Raw genomic sequence first — 25977 nt, forward strand, 5'->3', positions numbered from 1 at the left:
CAAAATCTTGTTCAACTAGCCAATTAATAGGGCATCAGTCTATAAAGTCTTAACATTTTAAAAATATAAGTATTTCTAAAAACCAGAAGAGGCATTCCCTTTTCTCTCACAAAAAAATGGGAATACTTCTAAGATCCCTGCACATTGCCCAACAACCAGAGTATGCAATTTTTTTTTCCTTCCATCAGCCCTAGAAATCATGAAAGTCGAGCAAGAGCCATTTGAAATGACCACCGTTCTTTTCCTCACTTAATGTGTTCAATCACACAACAGTAAAGTCAAATATGTTTCTTCTGTGTAGAATTTTGATTTTTATCAATTGGACTTCACCACTGGGGGGCCACACTACTTCCTAGTTCATCTGAATGGAAACACTGGTTCATCTGAATGGAAACAATGGAAGCAAAACGTACATGCATACGCAAAACTGTAACTATATATGTAATTATATATAGCTTGCTCTTGGCATGGAACCCTGGCATGATGTCGTGTGATTAACCTGAAGAGCATGAGTGATCACCTGGCAGGACAAAGTTCCAAACAACACAGTCCTGGAACGTGCTGGAATCCCTAGCATGTATGCACTGCTGAAACAGAGACGCCTGCGTTGGCTCTGTCATGTCGTGAGAATGGATGATGGGCGGATCCCAAAGGATCTCCTCTATGGAGAACTCGTGCAAGGAAAGCGCCCAACAGGTAGACCACAGCTGCGATACAAGGACATCTGCAAGAGGGATCTGAAGGCCTTAGGAGTGGACCTCAACAAGAGGGAAACCCTGGCCTCTGAGCAGCCCGCTTGGAGGCAGGCTGTGCAGCATGGCCTTTCCCAATTTGAAGAGACACTTGGCCAACAGTCTGAGGCAAAGAGGCAAAGAAGGAAGGCCCATAGCCAGGGAGACAGACCAGGGACAGACTGCACTTGCTCCCAGTGTGGAAGGGATTGTCACTCCTGAATTGGCCTTTTCAGCCACACTGGACGCTGTTCCAGAACCACTATTCAGAGCGCGATACCATAGTCTTTCGAGACTGAAGGTTGCCAACAAAGGAGTGAATAAATGAACAAGGAAACTGTTCACAACCTCATCAACAAAACCCCTCCCAGGCAAAGAAAACAAACACACATTTATGAAACATGTTCAGAGATTAGATTTATTTAGAAATTTTTAAAAGGGAATTTATACTACTTGCACACGCACACAAGACCAAGAGGGTGCTGGAAATAAAACCAAGTTCAGAGCACAGCAAATGCATACAGTCATTAACTGGCAAATTTTCTCTAACTCTTACCCCTCTTTTAGGTAACATAAGGATCCAGGATATTGTCGTCAGGGGAAAGACAGGCAGATAAAGGCACAGGCTCCCTTAGCCAATACCACAAAGTATCAGAAATTTCATGGCAGCTCAAAGGAGACCCTGCCTACTGGTTTACTGCTCTCATGCAGGCTTGACCCACCCAAGCCCACTTCTGGGGCAAGGGAAGGGGGACAGAAGAAGAGAGACAGGAAATGTTTGTGTGACAAGGGCTTCTTTAGAACACATAAAGCCATGCTGTCCACTTTTGCCAAGAGGATATCCAACAGAGAACCCAGCAATTTCAAAGTGAAGCACAGCCTACTTTACAGAGGTGGTAGAAGCAGGCAGGGCCTTGGAAGTTCAGAGGAAAAGCTCCACTTGTTCGGTTTTTCAGGCAGGTCCCAATCACAGGAAAGGAAAGTGCCTCCATCTCAGCATGGCTGTTCTAGCAATCCAAGTCCTTCTTGCAAGCTCAGTTTAGCTATGGTGTTTTCCAGAGTACAGAGCAGAGGCTGGATTCGTAGCTACTGTCTTGCAGGCTGACACAGGTCCCCAGCAGTTCGGCATCTACCGGACACTTGAAGGGGAGGCTGGATGCACCTGCCAGCACACATAAAAGAGGCCCATCCCATTCCGTCTCCGAAGAAGAACTTTGTGCTTCTGTTGGAAGAGGCTGGCAAGGGCTGGGGCCTGGGCTTGGTTGCTGTGGCAACACGCCCTGAGCTAGCTCCGAGATGCCCGTGCAAGGAGAGCAACGCTGGGCCACAGAACCAGCCACCTTGGAGACTATGCAACTGTCCATAGGGGAGCCAGGCATGCTTTTCAATTCAATATTAGGGCTTGTAAAGTTGCAAGGGGTCTGTGTATCTGGTTTCTTATACAAACAGACAGCAGACACTTGCTTCTCATCTAGCTCTTGCACTGGACTGGCGTCTATGGCAACAGGCTTGTAAGAGTAGCAGGTGAGGCCTTCCTGTGGGAATTGTATGGAGACACAGAGAGAGCTGGGGGTGTACAGTGCACCTGTGGGCAGGCCAAGGTATTCAGGAGTTGTCTGGCCATCGCCTGGATCAGTGAAAGGGCATCCTACTGTAGCAACCTGCTGGTCCTCAGAGAGCAGCTTCCCATTTTGCAGCTTCTCATTCATGGGCTCTTCAGCCAACACTTGCCTCTTTTTGTGTTTGCAAGGCAGCACAGTAGGCTGCTTCAAGGGCCATGTCCACTGGGGGGCAGCACCACTGTCAGCTTCACTGGAGGCTACAACATTTGCAATCACTTTGCCTGCTTTGTCGGGCCCACTGTTGATACCACCACAAGACTGGTCCAATGGTGACCCCAGGGATTGCGAGGCAAATGGCATGGGGGTGTTGAATGTCCCCAGCTCTGTTAGCTGGAGAAAGTCTTGGTCCTCAAGCAAGTGAGCAAAACCCTCTGGGCTGACAGAGCGTCCCACGGAGTCCTCCACAGATGCTGGCTGACTGGAAGGTAGAACTGGTGTTCCCACAGCAGCCTCCATTTGAAATCCAGAAGGCACATTATCATTAGTAGCAGGAGACACCCTGAGTGGAAGGAGATGGAGATAGTTATATAGTGTTTTCAAGCGTCCTAAATACTTAATTATAATCCTTACAAACAATCTTGTAAACTAAATTAGCTTTATCCTCAGTATCAAGATAGAGGGAGTGGCTTGACTAAGGCCACCCAATGAGTTCATGGCAGAGATGAGACCTGAATCAGAGTTTTCCCCGATTTACAACACAGTTTTTATCACTACGTCACACCTGCATTCCATTGCAGGACCTCTTCACACAGGGTTTGAACAAAGTATCATCATTAATTCCTGTAGTCTTGTTCACTGTACCCAACATTTTGCAACTCCCATTGCACTAGTGACAATAAGATTTGGCAAGCAAAAAGATCCCACTAGTTTTTACTGGGTATTCTAGAATCTCCATGAGACGTGTGCAAGTGTGTGTTCGTCCATATCTGTTTTTAAGGCCTATGCTCATCTTTATGTTGTTGGCTATTACAAGGAGGTAATTTGCTGGAGAAGTGAAGGTAGGTTGGCGCTTTTCCTTTTCTGGTGGATGTCTGAAGGAGGAAATGCATTTGGAGGCCTGGGTTGACAGGTTAAAGGGAAGGAGAAACTAGTGACACCTGTTGCTTCTTCCAGTCATTTGTGATCCCCATGGTTGCCATGCTAGGAGCCCACTGGGTGAACAAACAATATAATGGCACCACCATCTTGGGCAGAGTTCCCTAAACAGCAATCCCTTTGCATTGTTCCATTGAAGAAAAGAGAACCAATGAAAACCAGCAAACCCACCTCTGTCTGCACAGCTCTACCTTCCATTATGCTCCACGCCAAAGTGTGGCCAAAGGAATTAACCCCAGAATACAAAAGGTAGCTATCAAAACAGAATGACCCTCCCTTTCTTAGATGGAATTGCTACCATGTTACATGCTGTAGCAATGGAGTGGATTAGCTGCCATTTTAAATTTTAAAAGGGAGACCCTCCCTTTTGCTCACTCTGAGTCTGCTGCCAAATTTGTTTCCGCAGACCAGCTTTCCTGAATACCAACCAAGTAGAGAGACAACAGCATAACAGTGCCTCACGTCTTACTACTTAGAACTCAAATATGGATACTTCACTTGCTCCAAAACCCACATGAAATCACACTTTGTTACCTCGGTGGTGAAGACCAGGAAAATACTGAAAAATCATTGGTCAGTTTTGAGATGAGGCTATCCACGAGAGCATAGTTGGTGGGATCCAGTGCAAACTCCTTATGCTGTGGGCTCTGAAGGTGCTGCGAGGGCAAGACAGCTAAGTTAAGAGGGCACCAAGCAATAAGAGACAAGGTTTTGTAGATAAGAAGGAAGGCAAAGACAAGGAGTCTGTAAACACAATTTCCTCAAGCATCCAGACTCCCCCCCACAAAGGTAAATTATCTGTCCTAGGAGCCGAGAGCTTGGAAGGAGATGGAAAAGAAGGCAAAGGCTGCTTGCAAGCCATGATTTGCCAAGAGGAGAATTTATACTGCCCGGCTGAATTTGGTCATGTCAACATCCAAGAAACTTGCCAAATATTCAGATTTAATAATGTCACCATGGGGTCAAAGCAAATTGATCTGCCCGATAACTATAAGTTTCCAAGGAAGCGGTCACATTTTATGGTCTGCAGAAGAACCTAGGCCTTTCGTCTGTAGGTGTCTCCATCTATGCAACACCGAATGTAGTAGCACCTTTGTACCGCTATGGCTGAGGGCAGGGCTTCGTCCCCTGCCCAGCGCCCACAACCAGCAAAGCCAGAATTAGTTTTCATAATCTAGGCCAAATTTGACTTTTCTTAGTGCAGAATTTCAAATTACTGTTATTTTTTAAAAAGAGGAAAGTACAGGCATTCACACCACAGAGGAAACATTAGCTCCTCCAAGGTTCAAGCGCTCAAGTCTGGCTTAGCTGCTCAGAATTCAGGTAGGTGGCCAAGGCACAGGCAGGAAGGGCCAGGGGAAGGCCAGGCATTTCCAAGGCAGCACTGCAAGGTTGTTCTCCTTACCGCCTGCAATTCCATGAAGACTTCTTGGCAACACTCACAGTGGCCTCTCTTCTTTTTGGGCACGACATGACAGAGAGGAGAGTTCAGTTTACCTTCAGGTGCTCTGCAGAAGCAGGGAGAGAAGATAGCATAACCCACATTGCTCTCCCTCCTCCCAGAAATCCATTATTTTATTCTCCAAACGCAAATTTGCCAACACAACTTCCACATTTTATTCCTCACCCAGGTCCCCCACCCAGGTCCTCTTTTGGTTTCTGAACTTCTTAAAACACAGGAACTCAAGATTTCTGGGGCTCTCCTTGCAAACTTGCTAGAAGAGCTAATGCTGCGATTGGCAGCTCTCCCATCAATCATCTGGTTTCAAGCCATGCATGTACAGAAGTTTACTCTTCCATATTTATTGGCAGAGCTGTCTCAAATTCAGAGCTCTCCTCCCCCCACACTACCTTACCCCACCCCCTTACTTTGAGCAGGCAGAAGTTTGCAGGGGTTCAAACGGGCTGCACTTTCTCAGAGGCAGGAAACATGGTTCAGGAAAGTTCTTGAAGTGTCGGAGGAGGGGACGGAGGTGCCTAGAATTGAGGAGTAAGAAGTCTGGAACAGTCCCAGGATGGTGACTGGGAGCAGCATGTATATATTCTTTCCTACAGAGCTTCCAGTGAAGAACAGACAGGGTTCAAGTCTCAGCCAGGACCCGTTTTCAATCTAAAAGCTGAATGTTTGGCATGTGCAAAGCAATAAGAGATCTGGACCTCTGATCTCATGCAGAGTGCCTTGTGTTTCACCACTGCCGCAGTCATCCAAACTACATCCCTCACTCCTAGATACAGAGCAGTGTTCTTCAACCTATGGGTCATGACCTCAATGGAGTTGCAAAGCCTCATTTGGGAGGTCACAGCAACTTTTCAAAGCCTGGGCAAGAGAGGTCTTGGATCCAATCCAATAATGGTACTTACTGCCTTACCGAAACTGACTTCTTGATATAAACCTGCACAGCCTTTTCTCGCTGTCTTGCCCTGCAGCTCGTAAGGCTGGCCCTGCTAAGGTTGCTACCTCACAGGGTTGTTGTGATGACACAAGAGGTAGGGGGAAATGGGGTGGGCAGCAATGGGGGTGGATTGGGTCCTGGGAAGAGACAAGATCAGCAGTGGATCCCCAGTCTCATATTTATCAGGGTAGTAGCACAAAAAAATTTGAAAGACCACCAATATAGAGGAAGATCTTCTAGGCCATGCGATGGAGTTTTAGGAAGGCCTCAGAGCTGCAGCTCTTCCTCCCAGGAGAAAGTACAATATGACCCTTACCTGCTTTCATCTTCAATCTTTAGGAAGGGTGGTCTCAGCCTTGCCACTAGGAAGGGGGGAGAGAGAGAGAGAGAGAGAGAGGGAAAAGAGCTACTATTGGTAACTCCCGTTATGCAAAGATTCAAGGAAAGAAAAAACATAGCCCTCACCATCTTATATCTTGAATGACTAGGGAGGTGGGGGGGGGGAAGTCAGGCAGCCTTGACCTCAGCACATTTATTCAGAAATGAAGCACCAGCTTATGACAGCTGGGGGTGGGGGTTTGCTATTAAGCAGCCAACTCTGGAGGAAAAGAGCTGAGCAAGCTGTTGCAGGTGACTGTTGCTTAAATACCACGCAGCAAGGTGATTATTATATTAAAACAACAGCCCGCCTCGTGGGCAGGCGCGATGCCAGCACGGTGCCAAAGCTGCATTGTTAGCAAGTGGGACGCAGTCCAGGGCTGGCAGCCACAACAGCACATCTCCAGGGAACAGAAGACAGGGCTAGGCCTGCCTCGTCGTTGGCCACACAAAAGAAAGCCTATCAGCAGTTTCAAATGCCAAGGGAATGTTTAGGATTTCCCTGGAAGGGGGGGGCGTGAGGAGGAGAAACACATACAAAATTAAGCACAGAAGACCTGTGCTAAAAGGCTATCCTAATCCCACAGACACACAAGGAGGCGGTAGGTGGGAAGGGATAGGACTAAACGCCACAAAATATCGCGCCTATCAGTCAAAAAGACACACACAAGCAACTTCCATGCAAGAATACCCTTGCTAGAGTGAGGATCCCTTGCAAACTAGCTCCAAATATACACCTGCATTGTTCTGCGCATTTTAATGTGATGTAGCCACTGCAGTTCCCATGCGCCGCATTTAGCGCAAGTGGAGGCGTGCTTTCCATCGGCAGAAATACATCTCTCCAAACAGTGACCTACACATGTACTGATGTGCAGAATTAGATCAGAAGTATCACTTATATAGCTTCTGCTCCACGGGCACCTTTGGTGCTGTTTCCCCTGCTCATAACCTGCTGCTATTCGATTTGCAGGGGCTGATCAGCAGGAATGCTGGGAAAAATGCAAACAGGATATTGGGGGCCACAGTCAGCTGTACCCAGTACACTTTTCCTGAGAAGACTCTGAATACATTTTGCTCAAGCTCAGGGACCAACGGCCTATTCCTCAAGAGGGAGCAGAACAGTAAAAGCTGGGCATGCTCGTAGCAGACAAATATTATATCTCTAATAACCAGTACAAAAGTAGCACAGGCACCCTGCAAGTTCCTATTCACAGACTTGCAGCTTCTTGTCCAGCTGATTGTCTACAGGTAAATCCTTTCCTCCAAATTCCATGTATTCCAGTATCAGAAGCAAATCTGTCTTTGTGTTCTAGATTCTGACCTTGGTATAAACTTTGTACATTTCTCTGAATGCCTTTCTGGAACTGTCTCTCTTTAAATTTAAATACAGGGTTTACATCATACTACGTAACCAAGCCACAGGCTGAAGCTGGCCTATGTACAAGGTACTGGGAGTCAGCCAGCAACAGCACAGGCCAAGCGACTCCAGCCATATTAGTCAGATGGCACCTCTGCACTTACCTTTTCGAGGCTGTAACCTAGAAGCAAGCAGCTTCACCTAAACCAAGGGGAAGACACAGTGAGAAAACAGTAAAGAAGATCAGGACTTTGAACCTGCAGCAAGCTTAAAGCCACATGGGAGAGGCATCCCAGAAGTAAACATGCACATAAGCAGCATATCCTTAAGACCCGTGATGGTTGACTCTGAGGCACGGACAGTCAGTATGTCACCAAGGATGGGCCCCAGAAAACGGGCAGTCCACATAATGCTGGAACGTGGAAGCAGGTCATGCTTCCATGTCCTAGAGATAGAAGGCCTCGAGCTCACAGAAGAGGATGACCTTGGACCCTGTTCTCCCCAGATGACTCTCATCTTTCCAACTACTGGTGCTCTACAGAAAATACACTTGCCAGTGGAAAGCCACTTTGGATGCCCATTTGGGAGAAAAGTTGGGCATAAAGTGGGGGAGGGAACCCTTGGGACCTCATTTAAATTAATTCCTACATTCCTTGGTGCTATTTTAATGCTGCTGCTGCTGCTTTTATATTCTTAATGGCATCTGTATCATTGTAATTGTTTTTAATGTTTTTAGTAGTTTTTTATTTAAGTATTTTATTATTGTTTTTTATTTTTTGTTGTGAACAGCTTTGAGCAGCAGAGAAGTGGTATAAAAATCTTTTAAACAAAACAAGTACTGGACAAATAAATATTGTGCAATCCAGCAGCTGAGAAAGAGCCTGCAAAGTCTTCTAGGCAAGTTCCTTGCTCCAAGGCAGAGCAAAACCAGGCTGTCTGTTGCAAACTCTGGACCTAACATGGTTCCGCTCTATACTGCACTAGTCAGACCTTACTTGGACTACTACATCCTACTTTGGGCGCTACATTTCAAAACTGGAGCAGGTTCAGAGAAGGGCAACAAGGTTGATGAGGGGTCTGGAAACAAAGTTCTATGAGGAACACTTGGTATGTGTCACCTTTAAGGGGTGAAAGATTAAGGGCAGATTTGATCGGCCTCTTCAGGTATCTTTCTGTGATTTCTGAGGGCAGGACTAGAACCAATGGGTTAACACTACAAGAAAGTAGATTTAGGCTAAACATGAGGAAGAAGTTCCTAAATGCAAGAGCCATCTGGCACCAAAACAGTCTGCCTCATGAAGCTGTGAGCTCTCCCTCGTTGGAAGTTTTCAGGCAGAGACTGGATGGCCACCTGTCAGGGAGGCTCTACTCACCTGCACTGGGCAGGGAGTAGGACTAAATAACCGCAATGACCCCTCCCAACTCATAACATTCCATGACGCATTGACAAATGGGGATGGTCACTTTATTGACTCAGGCTACAATCCTATCCACACTTTCCAGGGAGTAAGCACCATTGACTCTAGTGGGACTTACTTCTGAGTAAACATGCATAGGATTGGGCTCTTAAACACAAATCCTTCTAGATCAGGGGTGCCCAAACCTTGGCCCATGGGCCATTTGCAGCCCTTGGGGACCCCCAATCTGGCCTACAGGGAGCCCCCAGTCTCCAATGACCCTCTGGTCATCCAGAGACTTGCTGAAGTTCACACTGGTGTCATTACTCTCAGCACAAGGACTGACAGTATGACCTCTCAAATAAGCTGTGGGCTGAGGGCTCACTCTGCTGCTTTCTGTTTCATGTCTATGAAGCAGCAGCGGAGCAAAGGAAAGGCCGGCCTTGCTTTGTACAAGGCCTTTTATAGGCCTTGAGCTATTGCAAGACCTTCATTCATTCAAATAAGTTCTCTCTCTAATGTATTCATTTATGTAAATTTATATAAATTTATTCAAATTTGAGATTTAAATTCTTTGTTTCCCAGCCCCCAACACAGTGTCAGAGAAACAACTTGGCCCTCCTGCCAAAGTGTTTGGACACATCTGTTCTAGACAATTGTGTCAGTCGGAAGAGGATATTCATGCCAGGAGGTCAAATATGAGCTCACATAGCTCTCCTTCATAAGACAGGATAACCTATATCTAAAGTGAAGCATTTCCCAGTTCTCTGGTCCTGCTTTACAAGTTACACAATGACCCCAAGATCATAAGAGTCCCATTACAAAGCTGTTTTCACCACTGCCAACCTTTGTCTTGGAAGGGTGCTTCTTGGATTTCAGCCGTCGTATGTAGGAGAGCAATTCTGAGAAAAGCATTAAGGAGTTAACATTACACTCCAACCTCTTATAGAAAGTCTTAAAGGGTAGAAAGAAAAGAAACACACTCCTACCTAACCTCTACCCTACACCCATATATATGTCACAGCAGTAAGGATAAGAAGCCAGGTTCACACAGTGCCTTCAGTTTAATATATCTCTTCCAAGTCCCTGATTGGTTGCCAATTTTTCAAGCAGCCATTGTAGTTACAAGTTTAACAGCAGCTTGAACTGCAGACATTAGGAGTTTTCTTGGCATGGAGATAAAAGTAGTCATCTGCTAGACTGCTTAAACTGACAGAGGGATTAAAGCGAGGTACAAAGAAGAAAATGGACTTCACTTCAGCATTGTTGGTTCAAGTGAACATTGTAAGAGTTCCCTTCTCCTTGCCTGAAGCTTCTTATATGCTTGCCTCTACCACACAGATCATGGGAATTGCTACCAAAGCATACAGATGCAAAACGGAGAACCTCTGCAAGACGACCATCCTTGAACATGATCAACCAACAGAACACTACAGTACACACTCCTGTTTTTAAAATTGTGTGCAAGACAGAGGATGTGGATATCATAGATATAGCAACTGTTACCCTGCACAAGCCCAATCTCATCTGATCTTGGAAGCTAAGCAGGGCCAGGCCTGGTTAGTACTTGGATGGGAGACCGCCTGGGAATACCGGGTACTGTAGGCTTATACCATGGTCTTTCGAGACTGAAGGTTGCCAACCATTTATCATGGATATTATATATCTGGATTTTCAGAAAGCATTTGACATAGACCCTCACCAGAAACAGAGTGTGGGTGTCAATAGGCAATTTTCACAATGGTGAAAAATGGTGTGCCCCAAGAATTTGCCCTGGAACCAGTGCTTTTCAACCTGTTCGTAAATGACCTGGAGACAGGGTTAAAAAGTGAAGTAGCCAAGTTTGTGGGTGACACTAAACTTTACCAAGTGGTAAAGACCAGAAGGGATTGTGAAGAGCTCCAGGAGGATCTCTCCAAACTGGGAGAATGGACAGCAAAATGGCAGGTGCATTTCAATGTAAGTACGTGCAAAGTAATGCACATTGGGGCAAAAAAAAAAATCAAAACTTCATATATAGGCTAAAATGTTCATATATAGGCTAATCTCTCCGTCACAGCTGTCTGTGATGGATCAAGAGAAAGATCTTGGGGTGCTGGTGGACAGCTTGATCAAAATGTCAACCCAATGTGCAACGGTAGTGAAGAAGGCTAATTCCACGCTTTGGATCATTAGAAAATGTATTGTGAATAAAGCAGCTAATATTATAATACCATTGTACAAATCAATGGTAAGGCCACATCTGGAGTATTGTGTCCAGTTCTGGTCACCATATCTTAAAAAGATATAGTGGAAATGGAAAAGGTGCAGAAGAGAGTGACCGAAAGGATAACTGGGCTGGGGCATCTCCCTTATGAGGAAAGTCTACAGCATTTCAGGCTCTTCAGTCTAGAAAAAAGGTGCCTGGGGGGCATGATTGAGACATAAAAATTATGCAGGAGATGGATAATCTTTTCCCTCTCACACAACACCAGAACCAGAGGACATCCACTAAAATTGAGAATTAGGTCAGACAAAAATAAAATATTTCTTTACCCAGCGTGTAATTACAGTAGTCTGTGGAACTCCTTGCCACAGGATGTGGTAATAGCATCTGGCCTAGAAAAGGGGACTGGACAAATTTCTACAGGAAAAGTTCATCATAGGTGACAAGCCATGATGGGTATGTGCAACTCCTGATTTCAGAAGTAGGCTACCTCAGAACGCCAGATGCTAGGGAGTGGTACCAGGATGCAGGTCTCTTGTCATCCTGTGTGCTCCTTGAGGCATCTGGTGAGCCACAGTGAGATGCTAGAAGCTGGACCAGACGGGCTTTTGGCCTTATCCAGAGGGGCTCTTTTTATGCAAGTTAAAATATGTAACATATCCGTTAGTATTTCCACTGCAGATGTACCTAAGATATTTGCTTATGTTCATTTGGTTGCAGCCAAGAACAGGCCGTCTCTGGGCTCAAAAAAGACTAGGGTTGCCAACAGACCAAAAATTGTCTGCTTTACTCCCGTACCTTTAATAACAAACTATTATACAAAAAGCACTTTTTCAAAACACTGACACCTGCTTATGTCAGTGCCATTAAAGGCATGGGAGCAAGGACCAGTAGAAACGTTGGTAGCCCTAATCTAGGCTCAAACAGGGGTGCAAGAAAGGTGGTTTGATTGCCTAGGGCACTTGAGCCTACTGATGAAAGCCTTCAGCCACTGCTCTGGCCTGCCACCTTCTGGTAAAACTACAGCACCACACTCTGATACAGAGAGATTTCTCAACTTTCAGTGACAAATCCCTTCCACCAGGTCTGGTTGCTTATAGACTACCTATTACCACTGTGTAATAAAAATTCTGACTTCTGTTCACCCATCTCAGGGTTATACCAGTGCAGGTACTGAGACAAAGCAACCTGAGAGCCAGTTTGTATTTCTTCTCCATCATATTGCTCACTTGACAGCCTCAGACACAGTACCTTTAGCTTCTTAAACAGATGAATTGCATATTCTAACAATACCAAAAAACAGCACAATTCCAACCAATTCTTGCTGCTAGTTTTGAGCAAAGTTGAATCTTAAATAGGGGCCAATGTAGCTTAATCATCAAGGCATCCTTTCAGGGAATTCTAGGAACTGTAGTTTAAGAAGGGGCATCGCATGCCTGCCTGCGCACCCTCCAATTCAAGATGACCAAGACTCAGGGAAGAGGCACAAAAAGAAGCTGCTAAAGTTAGTTAATCAAAACACTTCAATGGAGGTGAAAAGCGGTGTGCCCCAAGGATCTGTCCTAGGACTGGTGCTTTTCATCCTCTTCATAAATGACCTGGAGACAGGGGTGAGCAGTGAGGTGGCAAAGTTTGCAGAGGACACCAAACTTTTCTGAGTGGTGAAGACCAGAAGTGATTGTGAGGAGCTCCAGAAGGATCCCTCCAAACTGGCAATGGGCAGCAAAATGGCAGATGCGCTTCAATGTCAGTAAGTGTAAAGTCATGCACATTGGGGCAAAAAATCAAAACTTCACATATAGGCTGATGGGTTCTGAGCTGTCTGTGACAGATCAGGAGAGAGATCTTGGGGTGGTGGTGGACAGGTCGATGAAACTGTCGACCCAATGTGCAGCAGCAGTGAAGAAGGCCAATTCTATGCTTGGGATCATTAGGAAGGGTATTGAGAACAAAACGGCTAATATTATAATGCCGTTGTACAAATCTATGGTAAGGCCACACCTGGAGTATTGTGTCCAGTTCTGGTCGCCGCATCTCAAAAAAGACATAGTGGAAATGGAAAAGGTGCAAAAGAGAGCGACTAAGATGACTACTGGGCTGGGGCACCTTCCTTATGAGGAAAGGCTACGGCGTTTGGGCTTCTTCAGCCTAGAAAAGAGACGCCTGAGGGGGGACATGATTGAGACATACAAAATTATGCAGGGGATGGACAGAGTGGATAGGGAGATGCTTTTTACACTCTCACATAATACCAGAACCAGGGGACATCCACTAAAATTGAGTGTTGGGCGGGTTAGGACAAACAAAAGAAAATATTTCTTTACTCAGCGTATGGTTGGTCTGTGGAACTCCTTGCCGCAGGATGTGGTGACGGCATCTGGCCTGGATGCCTTTAAAAGGGGATGGGACAAGTTTCTGGAGGAAAAATCCATTACGGGTTACAAGCCATGATGTGTATGTGCAACCTCCTGATTTTAGAAATGGGCTATGTCAGAATGCCAATGCAAGGGAGGGCACCAGGATGAGGTCTCTTGTTATCTGGTGTGCTCCCTGGGGCATTTGGTGGGCCGCTGTGAGATACAGGAAGCTGGACTAGATGGGCCTATGGCCTGATCCAGTGGGGCTGTTCTTATGTTAGTTATGGTGCCCTGGGACAGGAGAAAACTCTCCTCCAGAAGTTTTAAAATGCCTTTGCTGTTTGACTAAAATGTTCCTTTTCTCCATCAGGATCAACCACGCAAATTTGACTCCCCCCTGCTCTCATTACAAAAAGGATACCATCTGGGTGCATAATCCTTACACCCCAGAGTCGTGCATTGGTTAGGATGCTGTTGCCACAAGTATTGTCCTGAAAGAATGGGGGGTGGGGGTGGGAGAGAAACAGAGAAGAGTAAAGAGCATACAGAATGACTACAGACAAAAATTTCACTGGAACAGCTCACATGGAGAAGATAATACTTTTCATAGACAGTTGTGGAGGCAAGGCAGTTTATCAGCTCCAAACCAGTACGGACAGAGTCTGTGACTGGCATTTTAAAGTTTCCTTCTCAATCTTTCAGGAAGGGCCTTTCCCTGCCCCTACTGTTTCTCTGGAGAGTCAAGACTGTAATTACCACTAGAAACAGGCATTAGGCTGGCATACAAATCTATAGCACCTAGATCACCTTGGGACCCAATCTCAAGAGCTTTTTGCCTCCCCTATAGTACATTGTTCAAGTCCTTTGGGGCTTATATTTCTGTAGTGGCATTGCACTTTGGACTGCTGGGGATAAAGATGCATGCAAAGACCTGTCTTGCAAGAGGTGGTTGGTTAAGTTGGCCTTTGGGTCACATTCCAGCTCTGGATCTGCACCAGAGCAAAAGTCAAAGACAGGCAAGCTGGCTGTATATTTACTCACCTGGCTCCTGATGGCTTTATGCAAGAGCTCCTTCCCACGACTGATCAGGGCCTATTAATGTTTGTGCAGGGAGGAGGAGTTAGGGAAAAGCAGAGATACTGTTAGCAGAAGGGAAATGGGGTTCAAGGTGATTTTCAACTTTTTTCGTCTCACAGCACACTGACAAGATACTAAAATTGTCAAGGCACACCATCAGTGTTTTGACAATTGACAAAGTACACCGTGCTGTTGGTGAAGGGCTCACAGCCCCATTGGCCCTACTAACAAATGACCCTCCCCTAAACTTTCACGGCACACAAATGTGCCACGGCACAGTGGTTGAAAATGGCTGATCTTGAAAATGGGGTTTCCAGCATTCTGCACCACCTGTTTTTTGCTCATCACCTCTTCATAGGCACAAACTCTGATACAGATGCCCCTTCATTTTCTTCCTGCCATCATATCAAGACAGTTCCCATTTTCAATCCCAAATTAAAGAGCATGCTCTGAACAAAATTCGTAAGCTGTTCATATGTTTCATTTATTTGATCTGCTTTAAGTAATTAGTTGGAGATTTTTTATTTGCTTTAGGATTTGCTTTAGGATTTAGGATTTGCTTAAAGATTTGCTTTAGGATTGAATATGAAGGGGACAGAAACACCTGTCTACCATTTCTTCCCATTACTTCTTATAATTATTGTAATAAAATATGTATACACTGCTTTTCAACCAAAAAAGCTGACAACGCAGTTTACATACCAAAAGCAATTTAAAATGGTTCAGTGCCCCAGAGGGCTTACAATCTACAAATGGAGAGACACCAGCAAACAGTGACTAGAAAAAGACCCTGTGCTGAACTGAACAGAGACCACCGTTTTCCACCTGCTAAATATAGGATAACCTGTATTTTAAAGGTGATTCTTAGCCCATTTTGCCTGCTAAGGAGGCAGCCCAGAGACTCCATTTGCTTCCTGATGCAAGTCTCCTCAAGTTAGGCTCTCTACATATTGCTCCGAAACAGGCTTTGTCACACTAGGGCATAATCTAGGGCTAGGGCATAATCACAAATTAGGTCAAATTATAAAGAGGCCATAGCAAAACTGCATACAGAAGCAGGGGAAGAGGCTAGAAGGGCCCCCAGGCCCAAAGATCCCCCTACTGCTCATGTATGGGGGTAGGGGTGGGGGATAAGCCACAACATTAAGCGTCACATGCACACCATTTGTTCATTAATTGGCATCAAATTTGAACTTTTTAAAATCAGAAGCTGGAGAGAAGGGCTGGGACTTGAAGAAAAATGGATGAGTAACAGCAGGGATGATGTGGAAGGGAACAGAAGCTTTCTGCTGGATGTGCAGCAACTAGAAACCTTTGCTTTGTAGCCTTTCAGTAACAGTGAGTGCTAGAAAGGCTAAGGTCTCACTTGTTTGTTGAAAATAAGACAACCGGTGACTTGATTTTATGGTACAATTTGTACTAGGAAATGGTTGTGACCCACCTGGCAGTCTGTCCCACAGAAATGCTATTTTGCAGTGAGAATGTCTACCGGGGGAGGGGGGGGCACAGCAAGCAAGAACCCTGGCTCTCTTTCTCAGTAGATGTAGCCAATCCCTCCAGCCAGCCCAAACACTGGAAGAAAATGTTTATCCAGTCGATTAAGCCTCTACAGCTCGTTAGTGCTAATGGGTTGTACTTCTTGTGTGTGCTCGTCTCATTTATTCTCTTAGCTGTATCTGGCAAGTTGTTCAGGAGGAACCTGCAGACTGCTAGGTGATTTACTATCAGATAACCATACTGCTGCAAGCCAGTCTTCTACATGGTCTAGTATCCTGCTTCCAACAGAGGACATAACCAAAGAATCCCTTCCTTGCCCTCTAGCAATTTGGGTATTAGAAAACATAGAACAAGCTTTGGTTAAAAAAAACTGGGCCAATTAGTCTTTAAAATATTGGAAGTAAATTTTCAGTTTGAATTTTTTGGAAATTTAGAGCAAACAAACAAAAAATAACAAAGTTATGACTTGCACTGACCCAGCTCAGTGATTCTTAAACTGCATGCCAGGGTTTGATGAAATGAGTTATATTGCAAGGATGAGAGAAAAGGTGTTTTTTAATAAGAAGACTTAGTTGTAAGTTTTAGTATTATTTTTAAATATCTTATAACCACTGCTGATTGGGTAAAGAGGCACCTTTTAAATGATGGTTCTCTTATATTTTCTGTTCCCTATTCCTCCGAGCATGTTTGCTAGCATCTCTATTTTTGTTTTGTCCCTTTAGGACAGGGAACTTATTTCTTTAACAATTCTGCTACAGAAAAATGTCTTTGTGAAGTTCTTTTGTTCAAAAGCAGTAATAATCTTTAGAGGGTAGGGTTGGAGTCTGCATGCATGCATTTTGCTTTTTAAATGTAAACAGCAGCTGTTTGGGGCACCGATTTGGATCAGGTTTGTGGTCCAGCACAGTCCGGATCTGGATTGGGTCAAATCCAAAATATTTTCAGATGGAGAAATAGAGAACAGCCTACAAATCTGGTTATAAAGAGGTCTTGCCAGAGGTTGACTATAAAAAGGTCCTCAGTGGTGATTTTTAACCCTTTTCACTTCACAGCACACTGACAAAGCGCTAAAATTGTCAAGGTCCACCACCAGTTTCTTGACAACTGAAAATGCACACCGCACTGCCAAAGGGAAGTTTGCATCTTCCAATGGCCCTACTAATAAATGACACCCTGCCAAACTCCTGCAGCACACCTGCAGACCATCTGTGGCACACCAATGTGCCATGGCACAGTGGTTGAAAATAACTGCTTTAGAGCACTGTTTCTCAAACTGTAGGTCAGGACACACTAGGTGGGTCGTGAGCTAATTTCAGGTGGGTCCCCATTCATTGCAATATTTTATTTTTAGTATATCAGACTTGATGACAACATGGTATGTGACTGCATTTTGGGAGATCTGTACTTTTAACAGGCTACAATCTACATGCTTTTAACAATGATACTCAATGGGGCATACTCCTGGGTAAGTGTAGATAGGATTACAGCCTAGGATTGTTAATTTTTTCCTGCTTGATGTCACTTCCAGGTTAATGACATCACTTCTGGTGGGTCCCGACTAGATTATCATTTTAAAAAGTGGGTCCTGGGCTAAAAGTTTGAGAACCAGTGCTCTAGAGAGGAAAAGCAATGAATGAGAAACACTGTTTTTGATAATCTCATGGTAGACTGACAGGGCTTTCTATATATCCAGCACCATTCAGGTCCCTTGGGAGGCAGAGGTTAGAGAAGATGGCTGCCCCCATATTAGAAGAGCTGGAGATTATTCTAAGAGCTGCTGGTAATATAGCTACAGAGCACCTCCTCTGCATTATTTCTCACAGCTCATCACAAAAAGTGCACCCCTTCCCAAATATGAGACCCCAGATCTTACAGTGCCCATTGATTTGTGCAAGGAATTCGTGCAACCAGGTCCAGGTTCTGCTCCAGCTGGGGTATCCCCGGACACAACACTAGAATGAGCTGCTGCCCATCTCTCCTGCCTGGCCTCTCGACTGCTGGAGATAACATAGCTCACTTCTTTACTCAGAAAACTTTCAACAACCTGGAGACAGAAAGAAAGGAAGCAACAATGAAAGATTGTCCCTGTTCCCACCAAGCCCCTATTGAACATTTGAGTGGTTCTTATTTATTCCCCCCACTTCTCTGGAAACCATTCAAAGCAGCTGGCAAGAAAAGCAGTTAAAAACAAAAATACAATTCAACTGCAAACACAATGTACATGACACTTGGAAAGGGGGAAAGGAAGAGAATATTTTTTTAATGATCCAAGCACACCCAAGTGTAGCAGCGCTTTCATAGGTCATTCAGGTGACACAGCATGAAATGGGGTTGCTTGGGTTATGAGCTATGATCAGTGTGATCTAAACAACAAAGCCTTAATTACAGGTGATTACTGGAAAGTATTCCAATTCTTTGGGGCAGTCAAGAGTCTTGTGGAAGTGTCTCTTCTGCTTCTAAATCCTACTTGGCCTTGGGGAAAAAGAATACCAAAGGAAACTCTGCATATCCCAGCTCTTAAGTTGCAAGAGGGAGGTCCACACTGTCAGACCAGAAAAGAGGTTCTGCACATCTCTCAGCTGTGCATGTATAAAATAATGGCTGGTGTATATCAGCTGAAAGGCTTGGTGTTGCATTACCAACAGTGAATTTGTTAAGAGAAACAGTCTGTCCAGGGGCACTGCTGCTTGACCTTAGCTGTGAATGGGCAAACTACATTTAGTCACTGGTGAAGGAAACTCTCTCTGGCTATGCTTGGGGCACTCTTATTTGTGCCCTCACAATCAAACTGAATCCAATGAAAATCAAGTTCCTAGTACTTCAGTTTCTATTGTTCCTGAGGGAACCATAATAGAATTTTCCCTACAGACTAGCAAGGATGAAAAAGCAATCCCACTGTACTTACACCGCCAAGTCCTTGCACAGTCTCAGTCAGAAATTTCAAATTCTTGCCACTGGGGAGGTCCAGGTAGAAAGATTTTCCAGCCAAGGGATGGCTCCCAGCTGAACTTACAGCCTCTTTGTGTTTCCTAGCTGGTTTGATCTGGCTCTTCAAGCCTTGGCAATCCACTCCATCTACAAGAGGAGCAACAAGAAAGTAAGGAACTCTTCTCTTTCAGTGAAACTTTGCAAGTTCTACCATCTCAACCCACAGTTCTTTACACTCACTTTCACACACCATATCAAGGCACTAAAAAATTAATACACCTAATACAGGTTAAAAACCAACCACTGCCTGCTTGCTAGTATGTTCCTCCCTTCACCTGTCCTACAGGGCCAGTGCAAATATTCTCAATACTAAGAAGAAAGAATAAAGTTATATATAATTTTAAAGCTTTTAGGCCCACAGGAGCCTTTAATCCAATTTGTTTTGCATGTCATACTCCCAGTTTAACAGCACATAACTATTCCCCCCCCCCATGACACCTCATGGATTAATCTCTAGCAACAGAAGTATAAAGACTCCATGAATAAGGTTCCATGTGGCTGGGGAGTTCTGTCTCATGTCAAGATTACAGATGCATCCTCTCACCTATACTTTGCTGCTGGTCAAGTGTCCCATCAGCCATTTTAGCCAAGCAGTTTGGGGTGGGCCAGCCCGGCAGGCTCTTCAGTCAAAAAAATATAACTTCCAAAGACTAAAATACAAGCAGAGAAAGCATAATGAAAAGACACAATGCTAGCAGTCAAGAAATTGCCATTTTCCCAGAACATTAGCCAACATGACTCCCTAGGCCCCTGCTAACTGGGCAAAGAGGCTCCAGTACTGCCTCACATTTTGCAGGGGGAGAGTAACTATCCCTTTTCACTGCATTATGGCATCTTTTCCAGGGCTTGGTGTCTATTCTGTATCTTTTTTTTGTTTTAAGATCATGAGCCCTTTGGGGATAAGGAACCATTTATTTTGCTATGTAAACCACATTTTGTGGGAAAGCAGTATATAATGATCTTAATAATTATAACTTAGAAAAGGGAGAGAAATTGTCCCTATCTATCACAGCACCTTTTCCAGTGGCTGTGTGTTAGCACGTCCCTAGTGTATTTTTTTTTAAAGACTACAAGTCCTTAGGGACAAGGAACAATCTTTTCATTTATTTAGCAACATAAACAACTTTTGTGAACTTTTCCTTGTTAAAACACAGTATATACATATTCTAAATAAATTACAACAGGGAAGTTGTAGATATCTATTCCCAAGCACATCCTGCTTACCCAAATGATGAGAAGTTTCAGGGCAGACCCCACAGTTTTATTTTCTTGGTTGATAGAGATCACTGGCGGCATCTGATACCTACTGCTTTATTTTCAGATATATAAGCAGAGTGTGGGAGGCAATCAGACAGATTTCTAATCAGACCAGAGTCCATGGACAGTACAATCCTCTATTGCATAGAGGTTTTCAAACGGTGGGTCCAGGACCCACTGAGTCATGACCCAATTTTTGATGGTTCACAAAACTGACAAATTAGGGCAGATTAGACTGTGTGCATCAAGGGTTAGACAAAGCTGCTACTGGGGGGGGAGCACTGCTGCCCAATCACCATTACAGCCACACTCTTTGGCATTTATAAATTAGGCAATAGCCTGTAGGGCCTCTAAAAAATTGAGAAGGACTGCTCTATGCACATTTACTCAGGGTTTAGTCTCATTGCATTCAATGGTGCTTGCTTTCAGGGAAGTATGCATAGGATTACAATTTAACTCTAGAACAGGTCCTCTCAGAGGCCAACAATGCCCCAAGGAGAGGTCAAAGAATATACGAAGAGCCCCATTGGATCAGGTCAAAGGTCCATCTAGTCCAGCTTCCTATATATCCCAGTGGCCTACCAAATGCCTCAGGGAGCACACAAGATAACAAGAGACATGCATCCTGGTGCCCTCCCTTGTATCTGATATTCTGAGGTAGCCTACTTCTAAACCAGGAGGTTGCCCTGCCTATACCCATTGTCGCTTGTAACCTGTGATGGACTTTTTCCTAAAAATCTGTCCAGTCCCATTTTAAAGGCCTCTAGGCCAGACGACATCACCACATCCTGCGGCAAGGAGTTCCAAAGACTAATTACACACTAGGTAAAGAAATATTTTATTTTGTTTGTTCTAACTACGGCATTTGGGCCTCTTCAGCTACGGCCTCTTCAGCGGCATTTGGTGGGCCGCTGTGAGATACAGGAAGCTGGACTAGATGGGCCTGTGGCCTGATCCAGTGGGGCTGTTCTTATGTCCTTATTAACTCTTCCAACACTCAATTTTAGTGGATGTCCCTAGTTCTGGTGTTGTGTGAGAGGGAAAAGAACATCCTTCTATCCATTTGATCCATCCCCAGCATAATCTTGTAAATCTTAATCATGCCCCACCCCGCCAGGCACCATTTTCCAGACTGAAGAGCCTCAAATACGTAACCTTTCCTCATCAGGGAAGATACTCCAGCCCAGTAATCCTTTTGGTCGCTCTTTTTCTGCACCTTTTCTAGTCCCACTATGTCCTTTTTGAGATGTGGTAACCAGAACTGAATGCAATACACCAGTTACTATCGACTGTACAATGGCATTATAAATATTGGCTGTTTTATTCTCAATCCTTTTTTTAAAAATGATCCCTACTGAGCCAACTCACAGCTCCCTCTTGTCCAAATTCAAATCATAAGATCTACCCATTTCTTAGGCTACAATCCCATTCCCACTTTCTTGGGAGTAAGTCCCACTGAATCCAATGAGATTTACTTCCAAGTAAAGGAGAGAGCATTTTGCAAGGCATGATCTCCAAGGCTGAGGAAACTTCTTAGGCTGCAAACTTAGTCTAACTTTCTTGGGAGTAAGTCCTACTGAATCCAATGAGATTTATTTCCAAGTAAAGGAGAGAGCATTTTGCAAGGCGTGATCTCCAAGGCTGAGCAAACGCCTTACACAAAGCAGATCTCCTGTGCATGAACCCAAGTCACTAACTCTGTAACTAAAACTCTGAGGATCTCAGCCTGCAAAGAACCCAGCCACTCTTGCAACAGGCAGAGCCTGTAAGGCGCACCCAGACTCCCCTCTCGCAGCCACTCCGTACCTGCCAGTGCTTCCTGGACGTCGAGAATGAATGCATGGAGTTTGAATTTCCTGCCCCACCGCTCTGCTCCTGTGCAATAGCAGTGAATTACGACATCCGGGAAGGTCCCTATGCAGAGTGAAGGGGGAAGGGCTTGGGAGGTTTGCAAGGAAGGGCTGGGAATTAAAGGCACCAAACCCCTCCACGCAGTCCAGTCCCAAGCATGACTTTGGTTGCAATACTGGCTTAGGAGGAAGCCCCACTGAACATAGTGGGACCTACTTGCAAGGAGACGTGCATCAGCTTGTAATTCATTTCTTCAATCTCTTTCCAGTGCTATAGTGACCTCCCCCTCCGCCTGTGCTCTTTAAGAGCAAAGTGGCAGGCAGAAATTCAACCAGTGAAACTGTGGTCTTCAGCACATCTCCATGCCTCATCATGTCCTGCTTGGGTTAAGCTTGAGGCTGAGAATGCAGCCTGCCTCCCATGCCAGGGCTCCATCTGTCCCAAATGCAGGGAGCCCCCCCCCCCCCGCAGTGACCAGGTATCCTCTTTTTCCAGAACATGTCCTCTTTTTAGCCTCCTTTTTTTGTCCTGGAAAAGAATATAAATGTCCTCCTTTTCCCTGTGAGCAGGCAGCACAGAGCTTTCTTGTAATTAATAAATTGTATGTAATAAATCATATGTAATATAATTAAAATTTAATAAGTAATATAGTAAGAACATAAGAACAGCCCCACTGGATCAGGCCATAGGCCCATCTAGTCCAGCTTCCTGTATCTCACAGCGGCCCACCAAATGCCCCAGGGAGCACACCAGATAACAAGAGACCTCATCCTGGTGCCCTCCCTTGCATCTGGCATTCTGACATAACCCATTTCTAAAATCAGGAGGTTGCGCATACACATCATGGCTTGTACCCCGTAATGGATTTTTCCTCCAGAAACTTGTCCAATCCCCTTTTAAAGGCGTCCAGGCTAGACGCCATCACCACATCCTGTGGCAAGGAGTTCCACAGACCGACCACACGCTGAGTAAAGAAATATTTTCTTTTGTCTGTCCTAACCCGCCCAACACTCAATTTTAGTGGATGTCCCCTGGTTCTGGTATTATGTGAGAGTGTATAAAGCATCTCCCTATCTACTCTGTCCATCCCCTGCATAATTTTGTATGTCTCAATCATGTCCCCCCTCAGGCGTCTCTTTTCTAGGCTGAAGAGGCCCAAACGCTGTAGCCTTTCCTCATAAGTAAGGTGCCCCAGCCCAGTAGTCATCTTAGTCGCTCTCTTTTGCACCTTTTCTATTTCCACTATGTCTTTGTTTAAATTAACTGCATGAAATCAATATACGAGTGTTTTTTGCTTTTATTTTGTCGTGTCCTACATTTTTCTTGGATGCCTTACATTTTAGGGTGCCTTGGCCTCTTGCACTTATGACATGTAGTCACCCTGAGGGGTGCACATACAATGGATTGGTTGGTGGGGTTGAAAGTCACAACTCAGGGCCCAATTCTGTCCAACCTTCTAGCATTGGCAAAACCACGATGCAGCCCCTCGGTAAGGGGACAAATGTTCCCATACCTTGAGGAGGCCTCTGTTACTGCCTCCCCACCACAGGATGCAGCGCACACCCCATTGGCATGGCTGCACCAGCAGGGGAAAATTGGATAGGATTGGGCCCTCAGATGTCCATCAGAAATGACAGACTCAAGGGAATCTTCAAAGGAGAGATAGAGAACATTTACTGAAGGTCCCAGTTTCAATCATTAGTATCAATATCAGTATCAATAGGTAAAAGGATTCCAGGTTGGGGGGGGGGGCGGCTCAGGAAGATTTCTCTGCCCTGAGGCTCTGGAGAGTCATTGTAACAGAACAGCGCTAGGCATGTCTACTCAGAAGTGGCCATAGCTCCATATAGCTATGCTTTTAATAGTAGCATGATGTACAGATGTTAGTGGGTGACTTCATTCAGTTCCATGCTGTGAAAGACATCACCTGCTCATTTATTTTGTAGATTTATTTTGAAAATATACATCCAATGCTTTTCCCCTCCTGTTAGAGAAGTCGTGTAAGGCAGCTGACAGCACATTTAAAAAAGTAAAATCACTGAAAATACACTGAGAAAAGAAAGCAATACAGGTGGAGCCTATTTATCCATGTTAGTTCCGTTCTGTGACTCCGCGAGATTAACAAAAAATGCGTGGTGCTGAGTCCATAGAGCAAATAGGCTGAGCCTGACACTTCCAGTTGGAAGGAAACTAAGGCAGCTGTTTTCAATTCCCTCCCCTCCCCACTCAGCCCTACTGTTGCCAGCTGTCCTGCTTCTTTCACAGTTGGAATAGTGAGCTTGCGTGGGAAGCCTCTGTGTTCTCCCAACAGCGCTGCAGGTTCTTCTCCTCCTCCTCCTCCTCTTCACTGCTGCCGCTCCTGCAACCCTCCCAACCACCATCATGGAAACGCCTCTGCCCTAGAGCATTCTGGGACTTGTAGTCTGGCTCTCTGCTCACCATCACTTGTCTCCAAGGCTTCCCAAGAGCCTGCATCATGGGGAATTCAGCAAACACTCACTGGGTTTTTTAAAGCAATCCCCTCTCCTCCCCTCCCCCTCCTGTCTCCCCCTTCTTACCCAGCCCTCCCTGTTGCCAGCTGCCCGGCTTCTTTCACAGTTGGGATGCTGATCTTTTAAGAGTCCAGCCGTATGCCTTTCAACTCAGAAGTAAGCCCCATTCCAGTCAATGGGGCTTACTCCCAGGAAAGTGTGGAGACGATTGGGCTGTAAATCGAATGCTTTGCTGGGTGGGAAGGCTTTGTGATAGCCTGCACCATCTGGGGAGGAGGAATTCGGCAAACGTTACCTGGTAGCGTTTACCTGGTAGCGGTAGCAAACGCTACCTGGGTTCTTTAAAGCAATCCCCTCGGCACCTGCCCCTCTGTGTGTGTGTGAGAAAGAGAGAGACCTCCACCTCGCTGCATGTGTTCCGGCTACAGAGGTTCTTGCCCCCCTTTCCCCTCTTTAGCCTCCTGGCTCAGGGGCTCCAGGAATGTTAATGTTCCTCCAGCGCTATTCCCTGCCTGGGTGAGGCGGAGCCTTTTTGCAGTGTTTTGGGCTGCCTGGAAACAGAGCAAGATGCCAGGGAAGGGCAAATGTGTGTGTGGCATTCAGTACCCCACCCAATTAGCGTTGAGACAAAAATCTGTAGATAAATAGGTTGCACTTGTATATAAATATTCAATCTCAGCTTGTTGGAACAAAAATGTCAGTGGTGCTATACAACTGGTAGCAATGTGCAGTTGGAATATATTATTGATTTGTGACATCAGCATTAAGCTGCAACACCTATTCACTTGTCTTATTTTTCAGCAGTCCCAGATTGTTGCAATGCATTATTTCTGGTCACAGTCTGCCCTAGTATACCAGAATGCCTCCAGAAAATTACATTCAACTGGAATGCAATATCAGTTTGCAAGAGGAAATGCTAGGTGCTTCTTACAACATTAACACTCAACAAATTACTACAGAAAAGCATGGCAAATGGAGAGTAATTTCATTAGAAGCAAGTAATTATGGAACCCTAGCAAAAAGAAGCAAAATAGGTACTATGAAAGTTACCTCAGGAGTAGAATCAGATGGAGGAAGTATTCCATCATAAACACATCTTGTTCTCTTCGGAACTCCAGAACACCACTTAACTGCTTTGTATGTGGCATTAACATGGGGGGTTGCCAACAGGCACCCATCATAGTCACTGCAGTAAGATCTGGTTTGGACAGGTAGTATTTGGATTTGAAACAGTGGCGTCACTGGGCTTGGTGTCACCCAGTGTGCCAATGGTGTCACC

The 25977-nt window shown here is 45.1% G+C and overlaps 1 protein-coding gene and 1 pseudogene across 4 annotated transcripts; one reads left to right on the forward strand and one right to left on the reverse strand.

Annotated features, from left to right (window-relative positions):
• Window positions 1–1187: 1187 nt before the first annotated feature.
• DBF4B (DBF4B-CDC7 kinase regulatory subunit) lies at window positions 1188–24525 on the reverse strand. Of its 4 annotated transcripts, none has more exons than XM_066628891.1 (14): window positions 24134–24525; window positions 20323–20404; window positions 19643–19748; window positions 19016–19185; window positions 17984–18154; window positions 14578–14628; window positions 13958–14027; window positions 9820–9875; window positions 7741–7777; window positions 6158–6203; window positions 5318–5425; window positions 4854–4956; window positions 3983–4104; window positions 1188–2852 (listed from the first exon to the last, which is right to left on the reverse strand). In XM_066628891.1, exons 3-14 carry the CDS (start codon window positions 19677–19679, stop codon window positions 1775–1777), a joined length of 2049 nt encoding a protein of 682 aa, XP_066484988.1. In that variant the 5' UTR covers window positions 19680–19748; window positions 20323–20404; window positions 24134–24525; the 3' UTR covers window positions 1188–1774. The 4 variants fall into 4 exon arrangements, with proteins under 4 accessions (XP_066484988.1, XP_066484989.1, XP_066484987.1 ...); XM_066628892.1 differs by having other exon boundaries at window positions 20323–20407; window positions 24443–24509; XM_066628890.1 differs by lacking the exon at window positions 24134–24525 and adding an exon at window positions 22162–22226 and having other exon boundaries at window positions 20323–20407.
• Window positions 10462–10581, forward strand: LOC136655091 (5S ribosomal RNA; annotated as a pseudogene).
• Window positions 24526–25977: the final 1452 nt, after the last annotated feature.

Source organism: Tiliqua scincoides, chromosome 5 (genome assembly GCF_035046505.1).
Source record: "Tiliqua scincoides isolate rTilSci1 chromosome 5, rTilSci1.hap2, whole genome shotgun sequence".
NCBI lineage: Eukaryota > Metazoa > Chordata > Lepidosauria > Squamata > Scincidae > Tiliqua > Tiliqua scincoides.